We start from the raw sequence: 22,513 nt of genomic DNA on the forward strand, positions 1-22,513 counted from the left end.
CCATGGTGACTCACTGACTCAGCTTCTTTCTCCCAGCCTTCTGTTCTGTTTACTCCACCCACCTAAGGGTTGGCCTATCAAGGGGCCTAGGCAGTTTCTTTATTCCTTAACCAATGAAATCAACAGATTGATATATGACACTCCCACATCAGCTGTCTGTTCCTCACATTTTGTGTGTGTGCGTGTGTGCGTGTGTGCGCGTGTGCGTGCGCACGCGCCCAGCTAGTTAGGACTACAGAGCCAGCCCTGGAGGGAGGAGGGAGAACACAGCTGTGGCGCTAGCTACAGAGCTGCAAGCATCATGAGAGACTTGATTAAAGTACACACCATTTGAGAAAGATACTCAACCAGCATTTCCCAAGCTGGTTCCCAGGATATCAAGGTCTTGCTATTTATTCCAGAAGAGGGTTTTTTGTTTTTGTGTTTGTTTTGTTGGGGGTCTTTTCTTTTCTTTTTGAGACAGGGTTTCTCTGTAGCTTTGGAGCCTGTCCTGGAACTACCTCTTGTATACCAGATTGGCCTTGAACTCACAGAGATTCTCCTGCCTCTGCTTCCTGAGTGCTGGGATTAAAGGCATGCGCCAGCTCCAACCGGCTCCAGAAGAGTTTTATAGCCACACGCTTGAAGAAAAGTTCAGATCAAAACAATATTCAGAATCGCTGTTTCCATGATGAATGCTAGCATAATCCTGTAGTCACAGCAATTGGGAGACTTAGGAAGGAGGATAGCTGTGGGTTAGAAATCAGCCAAGGCTAAAGAATGACACCCTGTCTCAGGGGGAAAAAACAAACAAACAATAATAACTATAAATATACAACTTTTGGGGCGGGGCAAGAGAGATGGCTCAGTGGTTAAGAGCACTGGCTGCTCTCCACAGGACCTGGGTTTCAGTACCTGGTAACTCAAACCTATCTGTAACTCCAGTTCCAAGACTTCTGACATACAGACATACATACAATACAGCAAGCAAAACACCAGTGAACATAACATAAAAATAAAAAAAGACTGGGAGGACTGGGTTCATAAGTAAATTTTTGTTGAGGGAGCTGCGGGCCGCTTCCCTGCCGCCCCAGCTCCCGGCTGCCTGGCTAGCTTATGCCCCGAAATAACGACACACAAACTGTATTCATTTAAACACTGCTTGGCCCATTAGCTCTAGCCCTTACTGGCTAATTCTGATATCCCCATCAACCCATCTCTAATAAACTGTGTCTTACCGGGAAAGATTCAGCATGTCTGACCTGGCGGCTTGCTTCATCGTGTGCCTCTGAAAGGAGCTGCATGATTTCTGAGCTCACTTCCTCTTCCTCCCAGCATTCTGTTCTGTTTACTCCGCCTATCTAAATTTTAACCTATCAGGGCCAAGGCAGTTTCTTTATTTAACCAATGACCTTCCTCCATCAAATTTTTTTTTTAATAATTTTTTTAAGATTTCTTTATTTATTGTGTATCCAATGTTCTGCCTGTACGCATTCCCGCAGGCCAGAAGTTGGCGCCAGATCTCATCACAGGTGGCTGTGCACCACCATGTGGTTGCTGGGAACCGAACTCAGGACCTCTGGAAGAACAATCAGTGCTCTTATCCGCTGAGCCATCTCTCCAACCCCCATAAGTAAATTTTTTTAAGCCCAACTTTTTCACAAAAATACATTAGTTTCTCATTTTTCCAATGTGAATTTTGAGATGATGGAGTCATGGAATTCTTTGACTTCTGAACCATGATATGGTTGACAATTTCAGAACAGTATAAGAATAGAGGGATTGGAGAGATGCCTTGGTGATTAAGAAACTTAACTTTGCACTCATAAGAACAGGAGTTTGGTTGCCAACACTCATGTAACAACCTGGCCGCCCAACCTTTGCCTGTAACCCAGCTTTAAGTGTGGGAAGGCGCAAACAGGAGGATCATCTGGGACTTGCTGATTTCTAACCTAGCCTAAAAATTTAAAGGTGGTGGGGGTGTGTGCCTTTAATCCCAGCACTCAGGAAGGAAGAGGCAGACGGGTCTTTATGAGTTTGAGGCCAGTCTGGTCTACAGAGCAAGTTCCAGGACAGCGAAGGCTATAGTGAGTGGCTTTTAGACATAAAACAAAGAAAAACCAGTCTATAGTCCACAACCCCAGAGAACCTAGACAACAAATAGCACCCTAAGAGATATATAAGAGTCTGCATAGGAAGGTGCAAAAGACAAGATTTCCTTAGTAAATTGGGAGTGTAGGGGTCACGGAAGAGGGTAGAAGGGGATGGGAAGATAGGAAGGGGAGCGGAGAAAAATATATAGCTCAATAAAATCAATTTAATAAACAGAATAAACAAAGGAAATCCTGTCTTGAAAAACCAACCCCAAGATCAAGGAGCAATCCTGCCTCACAGGAATAGGTGAGAGTGATGCACACAAGAGTCTGCATGCAGACAAATACATGAATTGTTACAGTAGTGCAGCAATACTATGAATCTTCCTCACATAGCTTTGTGTAGGGATGAGTGTGTTTATGTGTACACATATGTGTGGAAGCCAGGAGTCCACAAATCTTCCTACCTTAATTTCTCTCCATCTTACTTTTTAAATTTTATTTAGTTATCTACTCTGTCCTTATGTCGTGAAAGTGTGGAGGTAGTGAGGGGTTAAATCTGAGCACAGCTTATAAGAATTGGTTTTTCTCCTACTCTGTAGGCCCCAGGGGTTGAACACAGGTTATTTGCATTAGCAGCAAGCACCTTTATCCACTCAGTATAGCACTAGCCTTCTACCTTATTTACTGCAGGAAACTGGACCTGGAGCTCATTGATTGTGGCCAGTGAGCTCCAGGAGCTACCTGTCTCTGATCTCCTAGCTTTATATGAGTACCCGAGACTCAAGTCTTCATGCTTTCAAACTCAAATCTTCATACTTTCATGGAATGCACTATACTAACTATCTCTGGAACCCTGTCTTTTACAATATTTGGCATTTCTCAAGTCCTTTCACTATGGATTCTTTACTCATAGGGCTCCTTGTACATAAATGTTTTACACAAAAAAAGACTGTTCTTTCCTTTCCAGTTAGTATGGACACTATAAGTCCCTGATATTTATGACATGGGCACTACCTGGAGGTCAAGAATGCTGAGTTTCAAGCCAGCCAGACTCCCAAGTCAGTATTTGCATTTTTCCTGGTGATGCAGTATTCCAGACAATGAGCAACACAGAATACTGTGTCAGTAGCAAGTAAAGGACACATTCACCTGCAGAAAAATCCAGTATGTTCTGCCCAGGGTCTTCCCAAGAACTCTGTACTTTAATGACCTCTGCCTTTGGAAAAGGCTTTCAACATCTGGAAGTGTGATAGCAATCATTTATGAATGCAGTGGTCTGATAATGGAATCTTAGTGAGAATAATGGGTCAATTTTATGGGGAGAACAGAAGCTGTTTTGGTCACAGGTTGATACCATGGACGCAGGGTAGGAATACATAAGTGGAGGAAGTCTGTTTGGGACATGGTCTTGCTGTATACTTTGGACTGGTCTTTAACTCACAAAACTTCTGCCTGCTTTAGCCTCAAAAAATGTGGGATGTACATCACTTCCTGTCTTTGCTCTACTTTTTTTTAAACATGTGTGTGTGTGCGCGCGTGTGCATGTGCACATGCATAGCAGTCAAAAGAGAACTCATAAGAATGTTTTCTTCTTCTACACTGTGGTTCCAGGAATCAAGCTTAGATTATCAGATTTGGCAGCAAATACTGTTACACACTATACATCATCTTTCCAGCCCTCCTTTCTTTAGAACAAATTTCGATTTGTTCAACATTTCCAGTAAGAATTTTAAAATTTGCTGGATAGTGGCACATGCCTTTAATCCCAGCACTTGAGAGGCAGAGACAGGTGGATCTCTTTGAGTTTGAGGCCAGTCTGGCCTACAGAGAAAGTTCCAGGACAGGCTCCAAAGCTACAGAGGAACTGTCTTTTTAAAAAAAAAAAAAAAAAAAAAAAAAGAATTTTAAAATTTAGTTCTTGCTGTATTTATTCATATCATGTAGTTAGTTCACTGAGAAAAATTCATGCAAGTCTTACCAAGTGTTACTACAGTAGCTATGTGGACAGAAGTCCCTGTTCTCACTAGACTTCACTATAATGGTGAGACAATAAAGTGTCATCTCCACAGGATAATGTCTTTACATACCCAGGACCCTCCCAGTATTTCTCTCTCTACTTGCTATTATGCTGAGCATACCGTTTTTCTAGTGTTTTTTTGAGTAGCTGCACTCTGTGCCTCCTCACGCATGTTCGTGTACCCATCCCCACATGCGATCCTGGTGCTCTGGAGAGCCTCATTTCGTTGTCTCTGAGCCCCTCTCTCTGCTTGTCTTGATCTCCGCCTTCTCTTGTCACTGTTGACCTTCTGTGGACTGTCTTCTTCGTGAGTGTTGGGGCGTGGCTGCTATAATCTCAGCATCTAGGTGTTTCATGTTCCCAGGGACTTTCTAGGATGTTGTGCAGAGTATGCACTTCAAGAAAGTCCATGTGCCTAGACCACCAAGGTTTCTGAAGGTACTTGTAGAGTAATAGGCTCCTTCTGTTGACATTCTGCTCTTGGAGCCATCGTCCAGCTAATCTGGTCTTCTTGTCCCTTCTGTCCTACAGGTGGTAGATTCCCAGCTGGTGTGTATGATGAATGAGAACAGCATTGACTACATATCTCGATTTAATGACCTGGCACAAGAACTGTCCATTAATGAACCTGGCCGGCGAGAGGTTCTTTTTGATGGTGGAGGAGGTGGTAATCCTGTCGGTGACCTCTCTCAGTGACGGTGCCTTGTGACATGGGCATCCTGGAATCCACAAGGGAAGTCTGTGGGGTTGGCCCATGAAACTTTCTTCACAGTAAGGGAGAGTGAAGCCCAGAACCCCCGAAAGACCATGAACCAGAGCACCTCCAACAGCATACGATGTGCAGCCCAAAGGAGCAACTGAGCATGGCCTGTCCCAGCAAGCAGGGACAGTACTGTGCACAGAGACCAGGACAAGCTCTGAGAAGGGTAGACATCAGAAATTCTTTGAGTATCAGCCCCTCCTCAATCCTGCAGGCTGTGTGGCAATCCCACCTGTGTATCTGCATGTGAAGCCTTCTAGAGGGTCTCCTTCTTGCAAGAGACGTGCCTGGTGTTCCTTTTGTCTTGGGAGCTATTATCCTGTGTTCAGGAAGACCACAGCCACTGCTGCTTTCTTTCTGATATCCTTTCCCCACTTGGCTGTTGTGTATGTAGTGATGTTACAAGGGATAGTGAGTATGGATCAGGCTCTTTCTTGGTGGTATCTACAAGCTAATACACTTTCTGGATGCCTTGACGATGAAGCAGAGAAGGGTCCCAGAGTCAGTAGCTATCAGAGGTTTGGTTCTTCCTGACATAAAAGGGGGAAAAGTATGTCTTGTAGGTTGTATGGATGTTTTATACAGTCCTACAAAGCTGGTTGGAAATGGTTTTCTTGTGGTTTCAGAATAGGAGACATGGCCAGACTGCGGTGATGCATACCTTTAATTCCAGCACAGGGGAGGCTAAGGCAGACAGATCTCTGTGAGTTCAAGGTCAGCCTGGTCTATAGAGCTAGTTCCAGGACTACTAGGGCTGTTAACACAGACAAACCCTGTCTCGAAAAACAAAAGAAGTAGACATGAACAAGGAATATTAAGAGTCCTCTATGTAGGTGGCTTTGCTCTCTTCCTGTGCTTGATGCTTAAACTCCAGTTCTTTCTAGGTGAACTAAGATACCATTCTACTTGCCTGCCCCCCACACACAATACACTGCTGTGTCTATAAAGCTTTTGTGTGTGCTCTAATATTTTTATGTATTATTGCTAGTGTCTGAAGGGTATCTTTACCCCAGGCTGCCTCTTCCTATTCTGGAACTCAAGCAGGGTTCCAGAGTATGTTAAGAGCTCACCACTTGGTGGTGTTTTAACAGCTCTTTCCTGGACCCCAACTATGGTCAGCAATCATGATTGAGGCCATCCTGCTTAGAATGGCACCAACAAGAGTTTTGCCCTCTTAGATCTTTGCAGCACAGTCACTCTCCTGGCCCCAGTGTGTTCAGGGTGAACAGGTGACGCGTGCAGTACCCTCTCACCAATCCCTCTCCACACAGCAGCCAGGACTGACAGGTCCTTTTCTTCTCTTTTCTTTTCTTCACTTTTGGCAGGGTTTTTCTGTAGATCAGGCTGGCCTGGAACTCGGAGATCTGCCTCCCAAATGCTGGGATTAAAAGCGCGCACCACCACACTCGGCTTGACAGTCCTGACTCCTGAAACTGCCACCTCTGCTCTCTACCTGTTCTCTCCTTCCTAGCCTCCTCCTTTCACTGGTACCTGTAAAGGATCTGCCCCAGATCCTGACATGTATCCCCTAGGTCTGGTAAGTCTAAAACCCTTAGAAGATGAGAAGAGCAGTGAGTGGTGCTGTTAGGAAAGACTGGTGTAGTGTATCTTTACCCAGCTGTGTGCTTTCAGCATGCCTTTACTGAACTGCAGGTTTTAGATCTTGGGACTGTGGCATAATTAGGATACTAGACTCAGCTTAGATCATTGCTAATTGCTCTTCCACTATTTCAAGCAGACTTTCCCACGTTAAGAATGGGTGCTCTTGGCATCCTGTTAACTGAGCTTATAGCACTAGGCAGTTGGGTTCCTGAGCTGATTCCCATCAGGCAATGCATGCCTTGAAGCACATGCAACTCTGTGATCTCTAAAAGGAGCTGAGACTGCTTTGAACAGCAGAGGCTACAACCCTTGTCTTCTAGCAGCAAGCAGGGGTGGAATGAGCTGATTCTTTACTGCAGGGAACCTGATAGGATTCCAGAAGAACAGGCATGTTTGCTCATCATCACCATATTAAAGGACAAAGAGTGGCATTTGTAACTGAGAATCAGTGGGTATAACTTCTCACAACTTAATCAAATATCCATACATAAATCTGGAAACTGCTAAAGGTTAGAAATTTGTAAAGACAGCAAGAAAGCCTCCTTTCTGCATCTTTCTCTGCCTTTCCATCAGTTTTGATGGCTCCTGTTCACCTAGGGCTTCCTTTGTGCATTGGAACTTAGTGTGATATACATGAGATCACCCCTATCCCCAGGTTCTCTGTGTAATCCTGACTGTTCTCGAACTCAAGGAGATCCGCCAGCCTCTGCCTCCTATGTGCTGCATAAGGACATATCCAGCTGGATAAAGGTGTGTGCTACCACCACCAGGCCAAGAAATTTTTCTGTTAATACTAATGTCTTAGACTTTTTGTTGATTTGTCTTTTCAAAAAGATTGAGATCCAGTATCTCTGGTGCTTGGTGTGGATTATTCCCTAGAAAAGATGCTCAGGCAAGTTGAAGTTCATATATCCTGTAGAGGCATAGTACTTGCTCAGGGAGTATGACTTTGGGGACATTTCATATGTTGGTCAACCTTTTTTCCCACCTTGTTCTTTTTTCATTCCTTGTGGCCTCACTGCTAGGGGATGTCTCATACAGTTAAATTGCATTTTTAACCAGACCACATTATTAGAAATGGTCATAACAAGCTTAGAGGGAAATTGTTTTACGTACTTTTAAAAACATCTGCTAGACGCATTCATGAGGAAATATCATACTTTGTCTCTAATTTAAAAGAAAAAAAAAAGAGGAAAATTTAATTTGGGGAAAAAAAAAAACCCACAGTATACCGTTCCAAGAGGATCGCCTGATGAGGTCAGTCCAGTTTTGGAAGCACTGTACCAGCCAACCCTTACTAGTTAGTAAGATCGCAGGCAGGAGGGCTGCAGCCTGCAGGCAGGACTCAGTGCTGTTTGCTTTGATAATCGTTAAGCCATATCATCTGAGGTTTCCGGCTTGAGATGTGAATTTGTTTTATAAACTATAAATATACAGTGTATGTATAAAGCAGAATGCCTGTCCTTCTGATTATTTTTTGTACCATATTGTAAATTACATTATTTATTCTTTACCAATTTTTGGGAATAAAAGGTGTTTTGGTTATTTAATATAATAAACAAAAACTGTTAAACTTCAGCTAAAATTTCCAGTTCAGCTTGTAAATGTTTTTATTGTGCATAAATACATACTAATACTTGATCTAATGACTGTCTTTTGTTCCTACTTTTAAAGCCAGTATGCTTGATGTTCTGGCGAAGGCGCTACATTAGTGAGATGAGCCCTGAAACCAACCAGCACGGATGGACATAGCAGGAGAGTTAGGCAAATCCTAGGGGTTGACAGGAGAACCTCAGGGAACGAAGGTTGAGTGACCGCTGAAAACAGAGAGGTGGAGGTCTTTGCACAGCCCGCTGCTTCTCTTTTGGGCATGGTCTGCGCTACCTTTGAACCCTTGCTTCCTCCTGAAGGCGTGGCAACCCCAAAGAAGCCAGCCACCACCCAGAAACTTGCTAGCAAGCGATGGGGAGAGGGGTGGGAATATGTCCGCATGGAAATACAGATTCCTACTCTTAGACTCGCTAGTGTCGGAGGGTGGGACGAGCTGTGGTCCAATGCCTACGCCTAAAGCCGTGACAGGCGGATGCTGGGGCCAATCGGCTGTAAGCGCGATGCGGTACTCTCCATGCCTGCCTCTCATTGGAGCAGGGGGAGAGGCTCAGTATGACTCTGCGATAGGCTGCAGAAGTGTGACTGGCGCGGGAGGCGTCCAACGGGCTTGGGCGGGTCAGGGTACCTGCGCGGGACCAAGCGGGAGCCGCCGCGCGGCGGCTAGAGAGACGCGGGGCGGCGGCCGACATGTTCCAGGGCGCGGACGGCCAGCCGGGCGAGTCTAGCTCCAGGTGCGCAGGCCGGTGCTGGGGTCCGGGTGGGCGCGGAACTGCAGCCACGTGGCGGGCGGGAGACCCTGCAGATGCGGTGGGTGTGGCTCGTGGCTCCCCTGAGGGTGCTGAGCGAGCTCTCCCTGGTTGCCTGAAGCCGGGCCTCGCAGGAAGGCTGGGGGTCGAGCGAGTGGAGTGGAGACCAGGCGGCGGGACGAAGACACGTGGCTCTCCTGAAGCGCTTGCCTATGCGAGACGCTAGTCGGGCGCTGCCGAGCTCCGTTTGCCGGCTCCTGAGTCTTTCCCGCGTCCACCAGCTTGCTTTGGTTGGTTACGACGACCCTTGAATGGAGCTGAGTGGCGGCAGCAATCTCTGACCCAACCCACGACCAGGTGTCCATCGGGTGCACGTCCTGGTCCTCCCTGGCCGGGGACCTTCCCAACGTAGTTCCATCTGGACTTTCCTTCTGTCTGATCTGCTTTGAGTGACAAAATGAAACTGGTGTTCATGACTTCCCGAGCTCCGGAAGTTAGTGGTGAAGTAGGCGTCCACGGAGAGGATTTTAGAAAAAGGAGGAATTCCCCATTTGATATTGGAGTGAGGGCCAAGAGAAGGAAACTGCCGAACTTGGTTGATGAAGTCTCAGTCTGGGCCATGTTCAGTAGAAACAGTGCTTTGGGTGGCATTTGACCCCGGTTGGGAGGAAGCTAGCGCCTAGTCAGACTCATTGCCTCAAAGTCTTTGATTTTTGCCTGAAGCTACTGTAAGGTCTCCATTTCAGTTTTTCCTCTCTTCTAACCCTGTCTTTTGTCTCTTTGCTGAAGGATTTTCTTGTGCTGGGGATTTTTGAGCTGTAAAAGCATTATGCTATTGCCGTCACTCATCCATTAAATGGATAATGGTGAAGAATTTGCCCACATTTGTTTCTCGTGGCATTATCCAACACCTGACCAGTTTCTAAAAGTTTTTCTGAAGTTCAGCGTTGCGGGATGGTTCGGAGTCATTGATACTGCTGAGGCGTTTTCTCGTGCCATAGTCCACTTGAAGTGTGTGGCTTTTCATCTTAGTCTATATCTTTTATTCTCTTGTATAATTTGAATATTTATGCTGAAAAAAAGGAAAAAGTAATTGGAATGTACCCCCACATTGTGAATTTGGCCCTAAAATCTGAGCTGGCTAATCTCTTGCTAGCCCCTTCCATTCCATTGGTGTTACTGTGATAATGGCTGCTAGGAGCTTCCAGAAGGCCACACTGTGCCATTGTTCTGAGCCCTATTTATTGAAAGGCCTATTGAACTCTCAGTCCCATTTGTGAGACCCTGCTGGGGCAGCCTTAAGACTTGCATTGCTGTTGTAGGCTGTGCAACTTGTGCTTGCCCCATTGTCTTGGGGATGGAGGTGGACACTGCTGCAGCCCAACTGGCCCATTATCTTTGTCAAAACTTCGTATAGCACCACTTTACCTTGCTTGTTGTCAGATTAAAATCCCGACAAGTAAACAAAGCGATACTAAATCCTTAATTTCTATACCCATATTAGCATTAATTTCAATAACTGCCTTTGTCTCCTGCATTCCCGCCGTGGACTCAGCTTGTCTCCTCCCAAGTTGGCTTTGAGGTTCCAGGAACACGGTGCTTCTGTTGCATCATGCACATGGAACACAAGCCATTGACGCAGACCTGGCTATACTGTTAGCTCTAGAGGTCCAGGCCATACCCTTGATCACCACGTGTTTTGCGTCTGGAAGTGGGTGCGGAATAACCACAGAGAGACTGGGAAGGTGAGAGTGTAGAGCTGAAGACAAACACCCGACAGGACATTAGTGGCTTGGAAAACAACTGTCTTCAAATACACAAATATGAATAAAATAAAGCTTGGAATATTCATGCCTGCTATCCCAGCTCGTGGGACCGAAAAGCCTGGGATGGTCAAAACTGGTTTGTGTCAATGGGCACTGATGGCAGGCAGTCTAACTTACCCAGCAACATGCATGATCTAAATCTTTGGTTTTTTTTTTTTAATTGCGCTATATATTTTTCTCTGCTCCCCTCCCTTCCTCTCTCCTCCCCTTCAACCCTCTCCCAATGCTTCTAATTTACTCAGGAGATCTTGTCTTTTTCTACTTCCTATGTGAATTAGATCTATGTAAGTCTTTCTTAGGGTCCTCATTGTTGTCTAGGTTCTCTGGGATTGTGATTTGTAGTCTGGTTTTCTTTGCTTTATGTTTAAAAGTCACTTAAACATGTGATAATTGTCTTTCTGGGTTACCTCACTCAATGTGATGTTTTCTAGCTCATCCATTTGCCTGCAAATTTCAAGGTATCGTTTTTTTTTTTTTTTTTTTTTTTTGGTTTTTCAAGACAGGGTTTCTCTGCGGCTTTGGAGCCTGTCCTGGAACTAGCTCTGTAGACCAGGCTGGTCTCGAACTCACAGAGGTCCGCCTGCCTCTGCCTCCCGAGTGCTGGGATTAAAGGCGTGCGCCACCACCACCCGGCAAAAAAGCTAATTTCTGATCTTCATTTTTATATAATATGACTCTTAAAAAATGTAAAGTTCCGTGTGTGGTTCTTACTCTACCCCTGTGTATGTGTCTTTCTGTGTAACCCAGCCTGAACTCTAAATCCTGCCTTCATCTCTCCCGAGTGCCATCATACTGTCAGACCTTGTGATGAGCCCGCTTCTGTTCACATCATTTCCATAGGAAAGCAGCCATCGACACCAATCCTAGTGAGGCCTGGGAGCCTGTGGGTTATCTGTCATTCACTTGTGTTCTCTCTGTTCTTAGATCCATGAAGCCCCCAGGAGGAGAATCGAGCAATCTTTTTGGAAGTCCAGAAGAAGGTATTCCTTCAAGCAAACCTAATAGGATGGCATCTAATATTTTTGGACCAACTGAAGAACCTAAAAACATACCGAAGCGGACAAATCCTCCAGGTGTGGTCTTTGTACTTCTTAGAGCCCTTGGCCTTCGTTTTCTTCTGCTCTTCTAAAATATTGTCTTAGGGCTTCTGTTGCTGTGGTGAAACAGCAGGACCAAAGCAAGTTGGGGAGGAAAGAGTTTATTTGGCTCACAGAATGCCTGATGGCTTGCCTACAGCTCACTCTTAGGAAGCATTTTCTTAATTGAAGTTCCCCCCTCCTGAAGACTACAGCTTGTGTCAAGATGACATAAAGCATCGTTTTGTTTTGTTTTTTAAGACAGGGTCTCACTCTGTAGACCAGGCTGGCCTTGAACTTAGACTAGAGACGTGCCCTATCATGCCCAGCTTGTTCTGGGTTTTTACTTGATTGCTTTTTGTTGTTATTTGAAGACAAAGTCTGTCTGTGTAGTCCAGATTGTGAACTCAAAACCTTTCTGTTGTCTCCTGTGTCTGAGACTTCTCTGTGTAACAGTCCTTGCTGTCCTGGAACTAGCTCTTGTAGACCAGGCTGGCCTCAAACAGAGATCCACCTGCCTCGGCCTCCCAAGTGCTGGGATTAAAGGTGTGCACCACCACTGCCTGGCTTATTTGGTTTTCAACGTTTCACCTTGAATTCTTAGTCTTCTGAGTTATGTTCTTCGAGTTTGACCAAGCCAAATTTTCATAGCAAATAAAGTGAGCCTCTATGGACAGCACCAGGAATGAGTCGCCTAGTTTGATTTCCCTCATCACCACATGTATCGTTTATTTCCATCTTACAGCTCAGAAGGTAGAGGTGACACAGTTAATGAATAACTCGGCAGGGACTCCCTGACAGCTCTGCTACGGAGCCCTTTACTCACATTGTGTTGCCTTCTCCAGGCAAGAGTGCTCAGCACGGGACTGGTCCTCAGGAGGTGTGTGGGTGAGGTTCATTCTGCCGTTTTAGAAAGATGCAGCCCTTATATATCTACCCCTAAGTGTGCCATCTCTCCCTTAAAAAGACAGCCCTCTTTCAGTCTCCACTCTGTTTGGTTTTTGGTTTTTCTAGACAGGGTTTCTCTGTGTAATAGCCCTAGCTGTCCTGGAACTCGCTCGCTGGCCTTGCACTCAAAGAAATCCACCTGCCTCTGCGCCGCCCCCCCTCCCCCCAGTGCTGGGATTAAAGGTAATGCACCACCACCTGGCTCCAGGGACATATTTTTATGTAAATAAAGATTCAAAATAATCTTTATAGGACACAACTTTAATGTAAAAAGAGGGGGAAGTCTCGTTCGTTTGAATATGGATAAAGAAAGTGACCACTCCACTCTCAGGTCCCCTCTACACCAAGCAGTTATCTGAGAGCAAACGGAACCAGAAGAAATCTAACAAGTTCTTTTTTGAGTTTTGACCTAGGCGGATCTCTGAGTTCAAGGCCAGCCTAATCCACAGAGGAGTTCCAGGATAGCAGGACTACACAGAGGAACCCTGTCTTGAAACCCACCCCCACCCCCACAAATGTCCGTGGAATGCTTTTTTAGTTTATGATGTTGTTTGGCTTTTCCTGGGGAGATGTAAACAGACTTGTGTTCACCTTAGACAGCCCATCTAACAGACCAAATAAACAGTCCATGCAAGTCCAGCCGGCCAGCCACTGAGTTCACTGGGGTGTTTATGGGGCGTCAGGAAGGGCTACGTAGGGGCATAGCTCCAAAACAGCTGCAGCACTGAAAAGGCCTTTTTCAGCATGGATGGTGGCCTCCTAAAAGACACCTAGGTTTAATCCTCTCCTGAGGTCTGTACGTTCTAACATTTCCTGGGGCCATGTGTATCTGGGTCATACAGCTAGATACAGTGGGGAGGGAGTGGCTAGAATTCCAGGTGAGGGTGTAGCGACCCATCACCTCTGAGGGCAGTAGTCCACAAGTCTCACGCAGGTAGTCACAGCTTCTCTGATTATGGCAATGGATGTTGTGCCTGGAAGACAGTGCTCCAAATCATATGGGAAGCATAGTTGGCATGTATTGATAATTCGCACTATAGATGTTGTCTCGAGCATTTATCTAAGGAACTACAGCCGGGCGGTGGTGGCACACGCCTTTAATCCCAGCACTTGGGAGGCAGAGGCAGGCGGATCTCTGTGAGTTCGAGACCAGCCTGGTCTACAAGAGCTAGTTCCAGGACAGGCTCCAAAACCACAGAGAAACCCTGTCTCGAAAAACCAAAAAAAAAAAAAAAGGAAAAAAAGGAACTACAGCAACTTACAGAATCCTCATACAACCCATTTGTTGTCCTTATTGTTAAATTAAGGGATTGGAGGCCTAGAACGGCAAGGTATCTTAGAGCAACATGGGTAGTCATTGGGGTGCTTCTTCTATTAGAGATTATAGCTCCTGCTGGTGTACGAAAGCCATGATTTGTCTGCCTCTATCTGGCGTAATGCTGTGGGGAAGGGGGTGCTCAAGATATACTGAGTGAAGACATCAGTTGGTGTTTTGTACCTTTCTGCCTAACGTAGGCATTCTTGTATAATGTCCAGGCCTCAGGCCATGAGATCCTTTTGTGATGCACTGTTTCTATCATAGCCTTGGAAACTCAAGGGGCAGCCAGGAGCACATCTCCCGACTTGTTGACATCTAGTCGTCGTCCCTACAAGCTCTGGCCAGGAGGTCAATGACTAACCTTATTTTCCAGATTGTAGGTTCACCATGAATAGCAGTGAATTAAGCATTCAGTTATTGCTTTTAATCTGCTAAGAACTCTTGCTGATTAACAGAGGAGACTTCCCACTGGAAAAGGGAACTCTGGGGAGAGGTGTTGTTTTATTCCTTCCTCCTCTTGGAGTCCAGCCCAAAGGCGGCTTAGCTGTGCTTGCAGAGCCTGCAGCAGACCAGGTTAAGGATTAGTTGGGATGTAAGCCTTCAGGTACTTAAAGTAATTATTCCTCCCCTGTTGCCCTGGAACACAGGAAGGCATTAAGTCTACTGATAGGCTGTCTCTCGAGGTAAACGCAGTTGGGTAGGGTCAGATGGTGTTCTGAAGTTTACTGCTCTGTGATTGTTTCTGCAGGAGGCAAAGGAAGTGGTATCTTTGATGCATCTACTCCTGTGCAGACTCGACAGCGACTGAACCCACCTGGCGGGAAGACTAGTGACATATTTGGGTCCCCAGTCACTGCCACTGCACCCCTGGCGCACCCAAACAAGCCGAAGGTATGGACAACATTCAAATAGCAGACAGAAGAGGAAAAAGTTGTGCCAACTTAACTTTTCTAAAAGTGCCATCGTTAGGAAAAGTCAGGCTGTGTTGGTTTCCCAGCATGGCCATTCATCATTAGGTTTGGAGTCACCCAGATGTCTCAACCTCCTAACACTGGGAGAAGTAGTCATGTTCATCTCTCTGCACAGCAGCTGCCAAGCACTTGTCTATGCTACCAGATTTTGTATATACAAGGTCTGGTGACTGAGCACATTGCATGAGGGTTTGACTCTCATTGATTTTTTTGAAAGGAAAGATGTTGGGTTTGTTCTTTCTATAGTACTAGAGATTAAACCTGGGGCTGCATACACTCTAGACAAATGTTTTACCCGTGAACTCTCTCTGTAGCTTGACCTTGTATTATCTTTGAGGGTTTATGGTCCTTGGCAAACAGGGTTGCAGGCTTCTGAGCCAGTGAAGGCTCCCTTGATAACATGAACTCTTGCCTGTACTCCAACTCAGGAGCTGCTGGGAAAACACTACCAGAGCAATGTGACTTTGGACTTGACATTTGGATGTACTGATTAGATCTCTGAACACCCTGACCTGGGTCCTCTAGAGGCTTGGCCAAGGCCAGTCTTAGCTTCCCTGTGTCCCAGAGCTTATTGGTAATGAAACCCAGAACTATATTATTATTATAATTGTTAGCAATATCTTTGTTTTAGTTACTATTTTTTATTTAAAATTTTCTTAGATTTTTAGATTTTGTGTGTTCGAGTATTTTGCCTATGTGCCCGTTTGTATGCCATGTGTGCACCTGGTATCTAATGAGATCAGAGGGCATCAGATCCCCTTGTGGAGTCAAGGGTGACAGTGAGCTAACATCACTGTTGCAGTTCAGCAGGGTCCATGGGACTCAGTCACAAATCTCTTGCAGTGTTGGAGATCAAACATGCTAGAGACGCACCTAACCACTGAGCAGCACTCTAGCCTACAAAAAGTTTATTTATTGTAAATTGTGTTATTTTTAATTAGTAGGTGTGGCAGCAAGAGGGTGTGTGCATGTGAGTATAGGTACCCTCGGAGGCATCTTATTCCCCTGGAGCAGTAGTTACAGACAACACTAACTGGGAACCGATCTCAGATCTTGTGGAAGAACAGCAAGAGGTCTTAACCACTGTGCCATCTCTCTAGCCCATGTTCAAAAGTTAAAAATAAAGCAGACCTAGCCTAATGGATGGTGGGACACTTTAATCCCAGCACTCGGGAGGCAGAGGCAGGCGGATCTCTGTGAGTTTGAGGCCAGTCTGGTCTACAGAGCAAGTTCCAGGACAGCCAGGGCTACACAGAGAGAAACCCTGTCTCAAAAAAAGCAAACGAATGAATGAATGAATGAATGAATGAATGAATGAATGAATGAATGAATCAAACCCTATAGTGCAGGTCTATAACCCTAGCTGTTCAGGAACTGAGGATCAATACCTGCCTACCTTCAGGGTGAGTTTAAGCCTAGACTGTGGAGATTTTAATGAGAGCCTATCTCAAAAAGTTAAAAAAAAAAAAAAAAAACAAAAAAAACTTGAGGATGTAGGCCTGGTGGTAGAATGCTTCTCTAGCAGGCATGAGGTCCTAGGTTCAAGCCTTAGGTGGGTAGAAAGGTCATCCTCAGATCTTTATTGTCTACCTGAATGAGCACTAACCTGATGACTCGTCTTGTTGTAGGATCATGTTTTGCTATGTGAAGGTGAAGACTCTAAATCGGACCTGAAAGGTGAGTATATTTCCTGCCTGTTATGCTGGGAGAGTTCCTAGTGGATTTGACAGACAAAAGGATAGCATCTTTGTGCTTTCCAAGACAGCTGACCAAAGCAAGCATAGGGGAACGGCTAGGGGCTGGAGAGATGGCTCAGATGGCTCAGTCAGTGGCTGTTCTTCCAGAGGACCCAGGTTCAATTCTCAACCCCCACATTGCAGTTCATAGCTATCTATAACAAAGTTTCAGGGGATCTGGCACCCCCACACGAACATACATGTAGGCAAAACACCAATGCACATTAGATAGATAGATATATAAGACAGACAGACAGTAGATAAGGGGTTTAGTGTTTAAAAAAGGCTGGGGTCAGGGCTGGAGAGATGGCTCAGAAGTTAAGAGCACTGACTGCTCTTTCAGAGGACCTGACTTCAGTTCCTAGCATGGTGGCTCACAGCCTTCTAAAATGAGATCTGGTGCCCTCTTCTGGTGTGCAGGCAAAACACTATATATATAAATAACTCTTTAAAAATTAAAAAAAGAAAGCTGGGGTCATGAGCATAGTTACTTCTGTAATACTTTTAGGTTTTCTTTTCTGGAGCAGTGGTTCTCAGCCTTCCTAATGCTGCAACCTTTATATCACTTTACTACAGTTCCTCGTGTTGTGATGGCCCCACCATCAAGTTATTTTCATCGCTACTTCGTAATTGTAATTTCACTACTGTTAAGAATCATATTGTAAGCCGGGCGGTGGTGGCGCACACCTTTAATCCCAGCACTTGGGAGGCAGAGGCAGGCGGATCTCTGTGAGTTCGAGACCAGCCTGGTCTACAGAGCTAGTTCCAGGACAGGCTCCAAAGCTACAGAGAAACCGTCTCGAAAAACCAAAAAGAAAAAAAAAAGAATCATATTGTAAAAATCTGTGTTTTCTATTAGCCTTAAGTGACCCCTGTGAAAGGGTCATTCAGCTCCCAAAGGAGTCGTGACTCACAGGTAGAGACAGGTAGAGAGCACTGGTCCAGAAGCTCGTTGTGCCAGCAGGAAGGGTAGGGATCCAGAATGCTTCATGAACTTGAGACCAAGTGGGAGCTAGTAGAATTGAGAGCTTACCCAGTGTGCTGTGACACTTTCAGTTAGTGTAGTTGCTGCCTCTCACAGACAGATATTGGCTTTGTTCTACAGATACAACAAACTCACCCCGAGGAGAGCAGAGCGAGAAGGGAAGCTCAAAAGAAGCAGACCATGCCAAGATACCAGAGCCCACACCTACAGTTGACAGTCATGAGCCCAGACTGGGACCGCGGCCTCGGTCCCACAACAAGGTCCTGAACCCACCAGGAGGCAAATCCAGCATCTCCTTCTATTGAGAGGCTCCTCCTCTGCCTGTACTCAGATCGGAAACTCAGAGATAGGGTATTGAAATGTTAGTGCTTCCTTTAACCCAAATGAGTCGGGGTGGGAGAGGGGTTGTCATGCGTGTGGGGTTGCCTGCTCATAGGCCTGATGCCTTTGGAGGAGCTACAGAAGGACTGTGCCTTCCAGACTGCCAAGATACACATCTGTGGGGATAAAGGGGGGCGCTCTTAGGCCTCCTCTGTAGTTGTTCTGTGTGGAACAGTAAGGTTCTGGGAAGGGCGAAAGAGATGGCACCCGTTAGCAGAAGGCTTATTAGGGTCTGTCTCGTCCTTGTATCAACAGTCTGCTGGCTGTTGGGCATCTAAGAATGGTGGTTTGGCTGGGAAAAAAAGAAAAGAGAAAGAAAGGAAAAAAACCAAACTACCTATCCCTCACTGTGGGATGGAAGAGAAACACATAGACAAAAACTCTTAAAGACAGAGTGAGGTCTACATAGCCTTTCCTTTCAGGGAATGCTTATCACCAAAATGTTTCCACCTCTGAGGTTACCTCTGAGCCCTAGTGTCTCCTTTTCCTTTTGTTCCCTTCAGTACGTCACCCTGTAGTGTTAGAATGTGGCTGCTCTTTTTGGTAGCAGTCAACAGAAAATGAAACAGTTATTCTCAGTCTTGTCCTGAGTGGAAGTTTGGATGCCCTGATCCTCTGAATTGTAGTCTCCTTACTGCACCTAAAACCATGGCCAGCTCTAGGTAGCAGCCTCTCTTCCTTTATGGTTGGTTTGGTTCCTGCCATGCCAGGTTTGCATATGGGTTGTTCCTTTTGTTTCTCTCATCAGCCTTGAGTCTAGCCTTAGTTCCTCACCGTGAGGACTCTTGCTATCTGTGGTTCTTCCTGTACATAAGGCCTCAACCTCTGCAGGGCTTTAAAGACTACTCAAATATGTCCAGGTATTGGGTGAATTTTTGATTTTCCCGTCAGTTCCTGTAGTTGGAAGGAAGACCTGCTGAAGAATACTGGGTTGGGCGGGTTTCTTTAGCCATCTGCAGAGGTGTTGTTAGGATCAGCAGCTTATGAACACCCACGGACTGTGCTTCTAACACCTAGAAAACGTCACTATGTACACCAAAGCAGAAGAGTGACCTAAGCCACCTTTAGAAAGCTTCAGACTTCTTAACCTTGTTCACGAACAGTACCCCTCAGGCCTGGATAGTGAGTATTTTGGCAATAAGGTCATGACTGTCATCTGACAGCAGAGATCCTGGCTCCACAGCCATGCTGCCTGCTGCCCAGTCTTTCATGTCAGGCACATCTCCGTCCTGTTCCGTCTTTAAGGGCTGCAGCCTTAGTTCCTTGGTTCCCGCTTGTGGTGGGCGTCTGTGAAAGGGCTCCTGAGTGGTGCTACAGAGCTTTATAGCAGATTCCAGAAATGTCCTCGTCAGAGTTTGGGGAAGCAACAGTTCTGCAGTCACGCTCATTGACCTAGATGCTCAAGTGCCTGCAGGAGCCCCTGCCGGGTTCTGCTTCCTGGTTCATTGAGGGCTTTGACCATGGCTTTGTCAACCAAAGAGTTTATACCTTTCAGCTGCCCTGTTTCCTGAAGCCAAGAAACATGTATTACATGTATGTAATTCTGTAATAACTCAAATGGGTTGTGGTTAAGTCATGAGGATGCCATTTGGAATTCAGAGTATTTTTTCCATTTAAGAAAATGTCATAAATGTTTGCTTCATTTAGCCCAGACTCTAACATTTTTAACTTATAAGGAAATGATACAATGATTGAAACAAACCTCCTTTTGTAACTGCTTTCTTAAGTAGAAAATGATTTGTGAATTCCAAATTGCATTATCAAGAAAAAAATCTGACATCACTGTGCTGGCCCTGCTGCTGGTCCAGCGAGAGCAGAGCTCCAAGACCACTTGCTGGCCTGGATGGCTGAGAGACTAGGGGAACCTGAGACAGTGAGCCACAGCAGCTGCCTTACTCCACTCCCCTATCATTCTCTGAAACTGGGCCCAGAGCATGGCCAGTCTGCCACCCAGGAAGAGGCCCTGCCCAGCTAAATCCAGTGGAATACAGTTCTCACACCTGCATTAGCCTTAACACTTTGTTTAAATGCATTTGGTGCCAACATTTTTCTAGCACTATGTCAGAGCAAGAAACCTGTCCTTACATCATAATGCGATTTTATAGGAACGTTTTGTTATTTTTATGAGACCAAACTGGGTATAATGGTTGAATTAAACTTAGTAACCACATACTTAAAGCCTGTGTGTATTTGTGTAAACATGCTCCTCCATTGTGTGTGTGTGTGTGTGTGTGTGTATGTATGTATATATATGTGTGTGTGTGTGTGTTTGAGAGGGAACAATGCCTAAACTATGATCCTTTTTCATGGTTTTCTGCTTACAAAGATGACTCCTCCATTCCTTGGTCTTGATCCAGAAATGCCCAAGATAATCTCTAAGATTTGGGCAGAATTAATGGGCAGTATGCCGTAGTACTATCTAGTTTTCTGTAGTTGAAGTGTATTCTTTAGGACAAGTGATGTGTGCAAACTTAACCTGCTCCAGCTTGACTTTGAAATAACCCAGTAACAAGTCTTGCAATGACAAGGTGGAGTGTCCAACTATTGAGCTTTGTTGAGAAAATACAGGTTGGATGTCTTTCCTTTTGTGTGTATCATCTGTTTTCATATGGTCGCCCAAACTCCATGTCCTCCTGTAAATTTTATGGATCATGGCAGAGTGCCTGCTTGGTGAGTCTCTGAAGTTTCACATCATTCTGAATGAGGGATCAGTGTTTATGATATGAACCAATGCTTCACAAGCCAGGAGTGATGGCACACATCTTTATCCCAGCTCTTGGGAGGCAGAAGCAGGCAGATCTTTGAGTTCAAGGACGGACAGCCAGGGCTACACAGAGAAACCCTGTTTTAGGTAGGTAGGTAGTGTTAGGAATAATTCCAATCAGACCAAATAAAAAAATGCCCACGTTTAATAAATGCAATGCTCCCAGGTGGCAACCATGCAAAACCCAAAGACCAGCCGTGGGCCATGATACCACAGCAGGCCACGAAGGCAACCCATCCCAGGCAGTGAGCCCCCAAAGTGGCCAGTGGGCCATGAGGGCTAGCTGGTCTTAGGCAGGGAGCCATGTGGCAGGTGGGAGACTTAGATGGATAGGCATGCCATGCAGAGTGAGGTTGGATATTTATCTAGTGGGTTAGGGAAGGGAAGGGGAGAGGGAGGGAGAAGGGGGATGAGGAAAGAAACGGGGGGGGGGGCATCGCAGCAGATACATCTTTGGAAGAGAGAAAAGGAAAGGGGCTCAGGCTGCAAGCAGGGAGGAAGATCTGCCTGCCTAGGTGGTGGGCAGGGGAGGGAGTGGGCGGGGCTTGTCTCTTAAAGGGACAGGACAGACCATTACAGGTAGACTGTCACTTCACAACAAAAACCAATGTGTGTTATCTAAAACAGCTTGCTTGTCCACACATAATTAGAAATATAGTGAGTTCCATGAACTAGGTTAGAAACGAGATACAGTATCCTGTGTTAGCAACTGTTCCATCCCTGGACAGGCACTAAAAGATGTCAGTATTTCTCCAGAGGCTAGATAGCTGATTCCCCTTGGTTCTCCCTGTGCTGAATTAGGAAGTGAAAGTATCACAGTTGCCATCTCAGTCTCGTTCTTAAGTAGAAATAGTACTGGAATCACATGGTTTTTGTGTTAGCTCCTAAACTAACTCTATTCCTAATTTATTCCTAATCTATTCTGGTTAGCTCCTAAACTAACTCTATTCTTAATCTATTCTGGTAGATCAATCATGAAATATTCTGGTCTCAGTTATAACCATGAAGTGCTATCTGAAATCCAGTTCATGAAAGGGAGGCCAGGCGGTGGTAGTGCATCCCATTAATCCCAACACTCAGGAGGCAGAGGCAGACAGGTCTCTGTGAATTCAGGGCCAGCCTGGTCTACAAAGTGAGTTCCATAGCTATTGGGAAGCCTTGTCTCAAAAAAAAAAAAAAGTGATGTAGGGATAAGTCCCGCCCCTTAGGGGGCGTGTTCGCCTCGGGCTAATGTTTACCTATAAATCTGGCGAGCGTGCCTGTGTGCTTGCAGCACTTCTGCTTTCCTGGTCTCCACGGGAACGGTGGTTCTGTAAGTCTATTTCTCCATTAAAGCTATATATATTTTTTTACAATCTGTCTGCATTCGTTTACGCCGTTACAAAGTGAAAGGAACATAACAGAAATATTTGGGCTTTGGCAGACATTGGGTACAAGATTAAAGTAGGGTTTTTGACATGTGTTTTCTATCTTTGTGATAAAAGGCAACTTACAGAAGGAAGTGTATGTCCGGGCTTACGGTTCCATAGGTACGAGGCCATCACCATCATTGCAGGAAGCATGGCAGCAAGCTTGAGGGTGAAGAAAATAGCTCACATTAAATCTAAAGATGGCCGGGCGGTGGTGGCGCACGCCTTTAATCCCAGCACTCGGGAGGCAGAGGCAGGCGGATCTCTGTGAGTTCGAGACCAGCCTGG

General features: G+C 45.6%; 2 protein-coding genes across 4 annotated transcripts in view; both read left to right on the plus strand.

Annotated features, from left to right (window-relative positions):
- Positions 1-8,032, plus strand: part of Cramp1 (cramped chromatin regulator homolog 1) — a 66,099-nt gene extending 58,067 nt beyond the window's left edge. For all 3 annotated transcript variants that reach the window (XM_005349119.3, XM_013347404.2, XM_026780348.1), the window contains one exon: positions 4,624-8,032. In XM_005349119.3, coding sequence (XP_005349176.1) covers positions 4,624-4,788 — 165 coding nt within the window. In that variant the 3' untranslated portion in view covers positions 4,789-8,032. The remainder of the gene's footprint in view (positions 1-4,623) is intronic.
- A 680-nt stretch (positions 8,033-8,712) lies between these two features.
- On the plus strand, positions 8,713-18,266 carry Jpt2 (Jupiter microtubule associated homolog 2). The gene is made up of 5 exons (XM_005349120.3): positions 8,713-8,796; positions 11,562-11,710; positions 14,728-14,870; positions 16,579-16,627; positions 17,792-18,266. Exons 1-5 carry the CDS (start codon positions 8,753-8,755, stop codon positions 17,974-17,976), a joined length of 570 nt encoding a protein of 189 aa, XP_005349177.1. The 5' UTR covers positions 8,713-8,752; the 3' UTR covers positions 17,977-18,266.
- Positions 18,267-22,513: the final 4,247 nt, after the last annotated feature.

Source organism: Microtus ochrogaster, chromosome 7 (assembly GCF_000317375.1).
Source record: "Microtus ochrogaster isolate Prairie Vole_2 chromosome 7, MicOch1.0, whole genome shotgun sequence".
In the NCBI taxonomy this organism is placed as follows: domain Eukaryota; kingdom Metazoa; phylum Chordata; class Mammalia; order Rodentia; family Cricetidae; genus Microtus; species Microtus ochrogaster.

Coding starts and splice junctions, on each gene's coding strand:
- Jpt2 (XM_005349120.3), top strand. CDS start 8,753: ATGTTCCAGGGCGCGGACGGCCAGCCGGGCGAGTCTAGCTCCAG. Junction 8,797..11,561: donor CCGGGCGAGTCTAGCTCCAG/GTGCGCAGGCCG, acceptor CTCTGTTCTTAG/ATCCATGAAGCCCCCAGGAG. Junction 14,871..16,578: donor CGCACCCAAACAAGCCGAAG/GTATGGACAACA, acceptor GTCTTGTTGTAG/GATCATGTTTTGCTATGTGA.